The sequence below is a fragment of the Dicentrarchus labrax genome, unplaced genomic scaffold (assembly GCF_905237075.1).
Source record: "Dicentrarchus labrax unplaced genomic scaffold, dlabrax2021, whole genome shotgun sequence".
Classification (NCBI taxonomy): domain Eukaryota; kingdom Metazoa; phylum Chordata; class Actinopteri; family Moronidae; genus Dicentrarchus; species Dicentrarchus labrax.
In genome coordinates, this window is record NW_026136707.1 from 5,239,128 (window position 1) to 5,249,228 (window position 10,101).

A 10,101-nucleotide genomic window follows, 5' to 3' on the forward strand; every position below is an offset into this window, starting at 1 on the left:
TTGGATAACATGAGCACTCAACTCAACAATTATTTCGTTTAAAACAACAGATTTGTAGCGTTTTGCAACAACAACAACAACAACAACAACAACAACAACAACAATAAACCACAGTGGAAACGAAAGGAGTCACTGACTGAATACCTGTCAAGTGTCAGAACAAAAATAGCTTTTGTGGTTAAAACAACAACAACAAAAAAGTATAAAAATCTCTTTTTCTGCTTTTAGAGCCATGCCATAAAATTGCCTAAATGTCTGTGGAACCAGACTATTTATATGAGCTTTAGACACCAGCACACCAGTAAAAAGGCACATTTTTATGAATATGATTTCTCTAGGATCTACTTCCTTTAAATTGAGGTCTTCTTAAAAACAGGTGTAAAAACTTTGCATTGGTAAATGTGCTATGATTTAATTTTAGTGCTGTTTTCTTAGCATTAAACTATGTGTTTACATGTGGGTTACACTGGTATTTAGGTGTACCTCACCATCATTGCGGTATGCAGGGTTTTAGAAGAAGTGAGGTTACTTACTAGAGGGGTTTTGGGTTCATTTTTAGGTAATTAATTTGTTTAACTTTTATTGTATACCCCTCAGAAAAACTACAGAGGTCTGGGCCCTTCGTGGTGAGTATGGCCATGCTCGCTGTATGCAGTAAGAAGTGATGGTAGTCAATCTGGAACAAACAGGAATGAAGTTTATTCAAATTGTTCCTCTGCAGACAAAATTGAAAAAAGAAAGAAACATCAATCAGTGTATTCTTATACTGTATGAAAGATATTTTGTGTAATCGATGTACTATCTGGGTCAGAGGTTCCCAAACTGCAGCTCAGGCTCCTCATTGGGTGCTTATAGGCTTGTCAGGGAGGGTCTGAGCAAAATCTGTTTCATTTCCTTGTTATCTGTATAACCCAGCCCACGTTTTTTATCACCTCAGTCAAAATCATCCTCAAACAGCAAATTAATCAGGCTATAGCTCGGTCTAGTCTAAAGTCTGGCCTAAAACAGCTGTCAGGTGCACGTATGTGTATTCAGCTCATATTGGAGGTTAAAAGACCCATTGGTGGAATAAGTAGCTACACTGTAAAACCAAATAAGTTAATTTAACTAAAAACACTGTTGAAACTGATCACATCAAAATCAAGTAACACAAACGAAATGTTTTAGGTTAAAAAAGATTCTCGATTAAGCCGATTTACTGGTAACTTTAAGTGGCACTAACATTAACATTGTAAGTTACAGAAGCATTCCTGATTAATAACCTTTTACGTGGTATTTTGTTTTCACAGTAGAAATAAAAACCAAAACATTATTCTTACTTAAAAAATTAATTAAGAATGTTACTTTTAACTTACTAAATTTAGTTAGTTTTACTCAAAAGTGTTTAAAATAAAATTTTAGTTAAATGAACTTATCTGGTTTTACAGTGTACTCAAGTAAAACTAGTAATACTACAGCATAGAAATATTCATGTTACAAATAAAAGTCCTGCATTCAAACTTTTACTTAAGTACTATCATCAAAATGTACCTAAAGACTAAAAGTTAATAATAATGTTGCAGCTGGTAAAAGTTGATCTAATTTTAACTACTTTATACACTGCTGGGTAGTTGAATGTATTATAATCCATCACCATTTATTAAATGGGCCTATTTTGTTTTATTAATTTGAATATTTTGAATCTGCAAAGTAACTCGTAACTAAAGCTGTCAGAGAAAGGTAGTTAATTGACTGAAGCCTCACAAGCTTTAGATGAACATTTGAACACATTTGTCCACAAAACTGTCAATTTGTGTCCCCGATCACCACCCTAATGTATTATGACTGTATCTCTTAATAACCTGTATGAACAGGAAGGTTGATTACAGCAAGTAAACTCTGTTTCTGGCATTTATAAGCAGGTAACTTAACTAATTAACTATTTAATTAACTTAAAATGAACAAAAGTAGTAGTAGTCATAATTGGATCCTTTTTATAGTTTTCAGCCACAGTTAGTAAGAACCCTGTTTCATTCAGTGCTTATATATCAGTATAGAGAGAATAGTCAGTGTGGCTCTTATTGTTAATTTTACAAGTTTGGAAGTTTGGGAAGAGCCACTGGTCTTTGAGAAGTAAAGGGACACACAACTTAATACAGAAATTACCAAAAAAAAGTTGTAGATTGAGATTAATTATCATTAGACACTTCCAACATGTGCGAACTATAGCATATTTAAGTGTTTTTATGAAACATCCCCCCCAGACTGCCATTAAAACTTCCATTATTTGAATTTTCTGCATATTTGGTGCTGTTCGCGTTGCTTCATGACGGTTCACTGTGTAAATATCCCAGTGGATTCCTGATAGTTGACTGCAGACGGTTGTTAATCACTTCGTGTTGTGTAACTTTAACCCGGTTGTGTCCTTGTCTTGAGGTGGGGCTCCCAATCACGACTCCTGTCTCCCCACCGACGCGCACGATTTCACCAGCTCCATTTTTCCAGATGGAGCTGACCCTCTGTGTGTGTGTGTGTGTGTGTGTGTGTGTGTGTGTGTGTGTGTGTGTCGGAGGAGAATAGCAGAGATGTTTGTTTATACAAGGCCCTGGGCTCGGCCTTATCTGCTGCAGCCACTCACGCCGTGATTTCAGACTTTCTTCAGCGACCACTTGTGTGTTTTTTTACGGGCCATTGTTTTGTCGAATGGTTTCTAAAGATACACAGATTTTTTTTTTTCTTCCTCCCACCTCATTAGAAAACCGACTGCTCTGATTTCAAAAGGCTGCACTTCATCCCCACCCAAACTATGGCTCAGTTATTTAGTCAGACAATCAGAGTGACCGCAGCTTTGAAATATGTGAAGGTCATTCAGTGATAGAATAAAGATACACTCCTTGTAGTCTCGGCTCATTATTATAAATCCAATTTTTATTGGATTATTTAAATGTTATCCTCAATAGGCTTAAAGATGTAGGACATTTAAAATGTATGCTTTATACATGTAAAAACCGTCCTCTTTAAATACATAATAGATAAATAATATTTTAAAAAGTGGTTTCAAAAAGTTATATAATGTATTATAGCTATCTACCATGTGTTATACTGTCTTTTACAAGGATTTTCTTTTTTTAATTTGATCTGATATTAATTCATTGATTGTTTGGTCTCTAAAAAGTCAGAAAATAGTGAGAAATGTCTTCAAATCTCTTGTTTTGTCCGACTAGCAGTCCAATTTCCGCCTAAAGAAATAACTTTAACTTTAAACACTCTTCAACACAAACTGACTAGATAGAATAAAAAGATAATCACAAATGTTATTAACGTTTTGTTTGTGGGACTCATAGACTGTGATTCAGTGACATTATTGTGCTGTTAATAGTTGTTCCTATCCTAAGAGATACTGTTGTAATCAATATTTTATGCCTTAGATGGTGTATTTTATCTCTTGTTTTTATTATAGGGTAATATATGGAACCTTCAAAAGTGAGTAGATATATTTTTCATTAATCTCTATTTCTATTATTAATAAATAATCCTACAGTTTCTTAGTGAATAGTGTCTTAAAATAAACTATATATATTTAAGGTATCTTTGTTACACTCCTAATGATAATCAGTTTACTCAAGAAGGCTACTATAGACCTACTCAAGTATACTTTTGATGTATTTTCATTTTAAGCTACTACTCCACTACATTTCTATGTATAAATATATATTGTAATAAAATAAATATTGTACTTTTAACATTTATCTGACAGCTTTAGTTTTATTTTTATTTTATGTTATATTCTACCAACGAGAACACAACAACGATTGCAATATTATAGTCAGAAAACACAGTATATATGATACAGTAGCATTACAATGACAGGGACCATTCTGCTGCCTAATAAGTACTTTTACTTTTAATAATTTTATATTATTTTAAATAACAAAAAAGAAAGAAAGCATAACTTTTTTTAAAAACTTTTTTACAGAGTGATGTTCCTACTTTTACTTAAATAAAATAACTAGATACTTCTTCCGCCTAACAGTGGCGGAAGAAGTATAGCGCTTTGTGATATTTTACGTTGTCTTTTATGAATGAATGTTTAGTTGCTTGTTGCTGGGTGGGTAAGGGGTGGGGGGGTGGGGAGGGGCGTCGTCTGACGTCACAGCCTAACAAACCTGGTCACGACGCACAGCGGGCACGCCCCTCCCACCTCCGCTGCGTTTATAACGGGACCGTTTCGGCCGGAGACTGACCACTCGTTGTTGTACGGTAGATACGGTAAATAAGTAAGTGTGTGTGAGTGAAAGTCTGGGAAACAGCGACAAATAAAGAGAGCAGGAAAGGAAAGAGATGTACTGGGACACTATCATCAAATCCGGAGACAGCAAAGACTCGAAGATAAAGGTAAGGTTTTCACTATAATTCTTAATTTTTCATTTTTTTTTTTTTCTACAGAATACAGGATATGATGTGATTCATTCATAACATCCAGCCTGTAGCATATGGTATCTCTGATAATGTGTCCCACTGGATGAGGGTAAATGTGTTCATATGACATAAAAACAGAAGGAAGGCTTGGAAATATGAGAGGCTTTTTCACTATTTTTTCTACACTTTTACAAACTAAATGATGAATTTAATCAGAAAAATAATAATCTATTATGGAAATAAGTTGCATTCCTGCTCTTATAATATCTGTGGCTGTAAAATATATATATTGTGTTGGAAAATAATGTAAAGTTGGGTGTCATTGTTGCCTCTGATCAACAATCTGAGTTGCAATGATGATGAAAGTTGTAATCACAAGTCTTTCACCACAGATGGAGGTTTGCCAGACTGGATATTACACAGAAGACTTCAGGACACAGGAAGTGCCAGCTGGCTTTGACTTTGCATCTTATGGTGAGTTCAGAGAATCACTTGACTGATGCCCTGCACCATCACAAGTTACACATAATGACTTTTGATGGTACAAGGTTTAAACTCTCAGTGATGAGCTGCCCAGACAGACACGAGCACAAAGTTTTGAATGTTTGCGTGATCTGTTTCCTCTGGAACCTGAGCAGCTGAAGGACAGAGGAAATATTTGTGCAGACTGTATCATCACATCTGTCAGAGCTTTCTCTATGAGACCTTGACAACCGGGGGCTCTCGTTCAAACCCAGGGGCTTGGTCAGGAGAATGGGGGGCTGCTGTGCATGTATGTGTGTGTGTGTGTGTGTGTGTGTGTGTGTGTGTGTGTGTGTGTGTGTGTGTGTGTGTGTGTGAATTATGCTTGAATGGGCTGAGGTAGGCAAAGACAGAGAGAAACAGGGTGGTCAGGTTAAAGACACTCCCCTCTCTGTCTTCCCTAATCCTTTCCTCCAGACTTCCTCCTCCAGCAGATTTAGAGTCCCCCCCCCTCCCCATCCCTCCATCACTACTCTGTCACACTCCCTCCACTGGCGTTTCCTCCTCTCTTTTCCTCCCCCTCCCTCCCTTGTTTCCTCCTAGCTGCCTCCATCCATTGAGCTGAAAACAAAAATCTGAGGTGCATGGGCTTGAGTGCCTGGTGCTGATTCGACAGTAAAGAAAAGGCTTTTTTCTTGTGTCAACATCCACCGTCAAAGATAAAAACCCAAAACTTACAAATTCACCCAATCTTTCTTCACTCTTTTGCTGAGCTGAGCTGCAATTAACCTCCTGCTTAAAAGGACCATACCAATGATTTTGCATTTTTGAACCACATTTACTGATATTTAGATTCTTTTTTTATCTTTAAGGCAGCCTTTGGTTGTCATTATATTTCAGCATGGTAAGAAAATCAAAGTACAGAGGATTAAAACAAGCTTGACACGCTGTAGATAGTGGATTTTGTCGGTAAAGTTATGTTAATATTGTAATTTATTAGTGATTAGGAGCTGGTTGGAAAGGTATTCCTTGGTGGTGCATTCAGTGTATGTTCCAACATGTACAATTTAACACTCCAAATACCAAAAAGCAATGCACTTAAGTTCAGTTCTAAGAAAAATCTAATAAAAAAGACAAATGGTAAGCAAATAAGGACATCCTTAAGAATATCACGTAAATGTATTTCATTAAGCAGGTTGCTCTCTGATGTCTGACTTTCCCCATAGCACCTAAAGGCATCAAAGATAAAGCCCTTTCAAAATAGGCCCTCCTCACAGCTGTACTACAGGAGGATGAGTGGTCAATGCCATGCGTTATTTATTTAATTACTCATTTAAATTTCAAGTGAATTTTCACACAGTGCTGAAATAAATGGAAACCAGAAGCTGCCCAGTAGGAATGAAATCTTAAAAAAAATGTTTAAACCATTAGTTAAACCATTAGTGTGGTCCTTTTTTATAAGCATGAACTAAGCCTCTATCCTGCCTCCATCATCATTTACTGACTCCATCTGTCTGTACTGTGTTTAACCTCCAGACTACCCTGGTGAAGACCTGTCTTTTCTGTTAGACAGTAAAGCACCCGGACAGCAGCAGTACGGCACAGAAGGCAGCTATCCAGAGCCACCAAAAGCTTCTCACCCTTACGACACTAAAGGTGAAACCTCAAAAAAACCACACCCATATGGTTGTTAACATAGGTCAAACTGTATGTTGGTGTTTTTGACTTATCTCACATTTTTTGGCTCTTTTTTTTTTTACCCCTCAGTGAGCACCAGCGACACAGCCCTCTTCAACCTCGACTCATACCAGGAGTTCAACTGGTGGACCTCATATCCACATGGTGAGCCTCTGACTCTATAGTCTTACTCATTCCTCTATGTAAAGAATTTTCTTTTACGTGACTAATTTTCTTTTTCATTAGCAGATGGGCTGACAGTAGACCAGCCCCAAACTGGATACCAGGAGTCTCCACAGACATACCAGAGCCTGGTGCCCCAAAACGGACAGTTCAGCCCAGCCATGGAGGGCAGCCACAGCCCTTTTCTAACTGGAAAAGGAGCAAATACATTACAAAGTAAGACAATCTACCTGTGGATATTAAAAACACCCTCCCAGTGGTCTTGTTTTACCGTTCAGTATGTAATTCTTGTCTTTGTTGCAGGTGAGACAGATCAGACCTACTCGTGTCACTCGGCTGAACTGTACGACTCTGACGGACAGAGGCAGTCGTCCTCTTTCTGGCCTGAATATTCCTCTCCTAGCTTCACTGCCCCCCAACCACACCCGCCTGCGGCCTCCTGCCCCTCGAACCACGGCCCTCAGTCCTCAGAGCAGTACTGCCCCCGTGTGGTCAAACGCAAAAGCACACACTCCCAGAGGCCAGACAGAGAGGGGCAGATCATGGGAATGTCGGCTTATCCAGGTTAGAATTTGCTTACTTACAAAAACATATTAAAGTCATAATTATATAATTTTTATAAACGCATGGTGGTCAAGCTAAAGAAAAGGATGTTTCTCTCTCACAGTCCCCTGAACTTAAACATAATTGAACATCTATGGGTAGATCTTAAAAGAGCTATGCATGCAAGATGACCCAAACATATTGCAGAACTAGAAGCCTTTTTTTTAGCCTACAAGTGATGTCTTTACTTCTTTATTTTTGCTCAATTTATGACATAAAACGTAACTATGCATTAATGTATGCCATTAAAGTAAAGTGATGATGTATAACTTGAGTCGGAGAGAAGGAACTTAATAAAATCAAAAGTCTTTGGACAGAATGAAAACCTGTGAAGTCAAGTTCCTCATGCTGATCCAAAAGTTCCACTGCAGACATCTGAAATGATTCATTATTATTACCAGACCTGCACTTCTACAATGTAGTATTTCCATTTGATGCCACTTTATATTTTGACTTGAGTACAGTTCAGAGAGAAATCTACTTTTTACTCCACTACAGAGACTACATCAGATCTGAGTCCTTCTTCAACCGCAGATTATTGCAGGTTTATAAAAGGTTGCCAGTTCCAGTTGCCTTCTGTAACCAAATTAATCAATTTATTTATTCATTCATTCATTCAGGTTCTGGTCCAATCCAGCTGTGGCAGTTTTTACTGGAGTTACTTCTGGACTCTGCCTGCCGAACCTTCATCTGCTGGACGGGAGACGGCTGGGAGTTTAAGATGTCCGACCCCACAGAGGTGAGGAAATATCTTGTTTTGGATTAGGGGTGCATGCTGAATACGACATGGCAGTAGTGGAAAGTACTAAGTACATTTGCTCAGGTGCTATATTTAAGTACAGCTTTGAAAGACATTGCTTAGGTGTTATGTTATGTTATTTAATCTTTCACTGATGGTCTTGTTTGTGTTGGTCATTTAGAGGCTTCAGTTAATTGTAATTGTACATTGCCGTTTTGGTAGTTTTACTAAAATAAAGTGTATTTCTTCCTCTATCGCTACATGGAGGGTTTATTCTGAGGCGTAAACGCAGTTAAGTTTAACTCTTTGTGGTTTTTGTTGATATCACAGGTAGCAAAGCGCTGGGGACAGTGCAAGAACAAACCCAAGATGAACTACGAGAAGTTGAGCCGTGGCCTGCGTTACTACTACCACAAAAACATCATCCACAAGACGGCGGGCAAACGCTACGTCTACCGCTTTGTCTGCGACGTGCAGGGCATGCTGGGAAAGACAGCACAGGAGGTCCTGACCAGTCTGAACGTTTTGCCAACAAACACAGAGTCGTGGCAGTGCTCCGGGGTACCAGCGGCAGCGACATCGGAGCACAGTAGTGAAACATGGGCTTCACAGTAGGGACAAGGTGTGAGGACTCTTGGTGCTGCTGGCTGAGAGTGACCAGCACAGTTTAACGGAGTACTACAGCCAACATGGTGAACACTGCATCCTCAAGCCCTGGCTGAACTACAGTATCCTCATGGGGTGATATTTTAATTTACAAATGGTGTATTTCAGGGGAAAAACTAACTCTCATAAATTCATCATGCAGTCAGTCTTAATATGTAGCTTTTTCTTGAATAGAAGTCTTCCAATACCTGACCTGTAAATACAAAGCTCCTAAACCTCAGAGCTGAATAACTGCTGCACAGGAACTAGCGAGGGGCATTTTAAGCACTCTAAATAGATAACCTTTGCAACATCTGGGGGCATATTTTCATGTGATGTGTTTCTAAGAAGGAATTGATTTGTAAATAGTGTTTATACAATTGTTATGTAGAGTTTTGTGCATTTATATTATTATTTTTTTTAAATACAAAACTCATGTCTACCTCTGTTGTTAATCAGAATGACATAAACTGAGATCATCTTCAGGCACTCACTGTGAAAGTTTCAGCCTATGTGATGATTGTTTTGTGTAAATAAATTTTATATAAACATAGATTTGTGTGAAGAGTCTCACTTCTTATGAGTTGTTCCTACTCAATTTGGATTCTGCCTTTAATTAGGAAAATATTAAAATGTTGTTTTACATAATTTTCATTACCTAAAGTGTTATTATAGGTTTTTTAGTTAATATTTCTTTTAGATATTGTCGCTGTCATATTGAAGTTTTATGTTGGATAATTATATTTAGCATTTGATAAAGAAAATTAATTAGGTGATACATAAGTGTCTCACTAGAAACAGAAAGGTGTACAGTAAAAATAAAATAAAACCAAAAATAATCTTGATTATTAACAAATGTATTATTAACTAAATGATTTCAGTAGATAAGTATTGTGGCCGAGCCAGTGGTAATATTGTATATAATCAAATCAAACTGAGATGATAAGCAATACAATCAATCAGCCTGATGGATTAACACTTATGATACATTTATTATCATTAATTTGGTTATTTTTATGCGTCCTCAAGTGTACTGTTTATCCTTTAATATAATGTAGGCTATACACGGCTACAGACCTGACTTCCCTATCTCATGCTGCCTACATGTGCTACTCGTAAATGTCGACATCAGAGGAAAAAAGATCCAGTTTTTCTGTGTGGAGAATATGGGTAAAAACTGAGCCGATATCTAAATATTTATGGTATGCATAACATTTTATTCTGAAATATTATTTATTATTATTAAAAATAGATTTTTGAAATGTGCTCCCAGACACATTGAGCATTGATTAAAGAGTCTGTGTGTTTTTTCAGGTTTCTCATTGGAGTATATGATTACCTGCATGTTTTTGTCCGTCTGTAAGATATTCAGCTGCAGATAGCGGCACTCAGCT

At 37.4% G+C, this 10,101-nt stretch overlaps 1 protein-coding gene across 3 annotated transcripts; it reads left to right on the forward strand.

Annotated features, from left to right (window-relative positions):
* Nucleotides 1-4,204: 4,204 nt before the first annotated feature.
* Nucleotides 4,205-9,260, forward strand: etsrp (ETS1-related protein). 3 transcript variants are annotated; one of them, XM_051407448.1, is made up of 8 exons: nt 4,205-4,374; nt 4,791-4,872; nt 6,430-6,516; nt 6,628-6,702; nt 6,784-6,936; nt 7,024-7,284; nt 7,944-8,062; nt 8,393-9,260. In XM_051407448.1, exons 1-8 carry the CDS (start codon nt 4,321-4,323, stop codon nt 8,675-8,677), a joined length of 1,116 nt encoding a protein of 371 aa, XP_051263408.1. In that variant the 5' UTR covers nt 4,205-4,320; the 3' UTR covers nt 8,678-9,260. The 3 variants fall into 3 exon arrangements, with proteins under 3 accessions (XP_051263408.1, XP_051263406.1, XP_051263407.1); XM_051407446.1 differs by having other exon boundaries at nt 4,206-4,374; nt 6,397-6,516; XM_051407447.1 differs by having other exon boundaries at nt 4,206-4,374; nt 6,397-6,516; nt 6,787-6,936.
* Nucleotides 9,261-10,101: the final 841 nt, after the last annotated feature.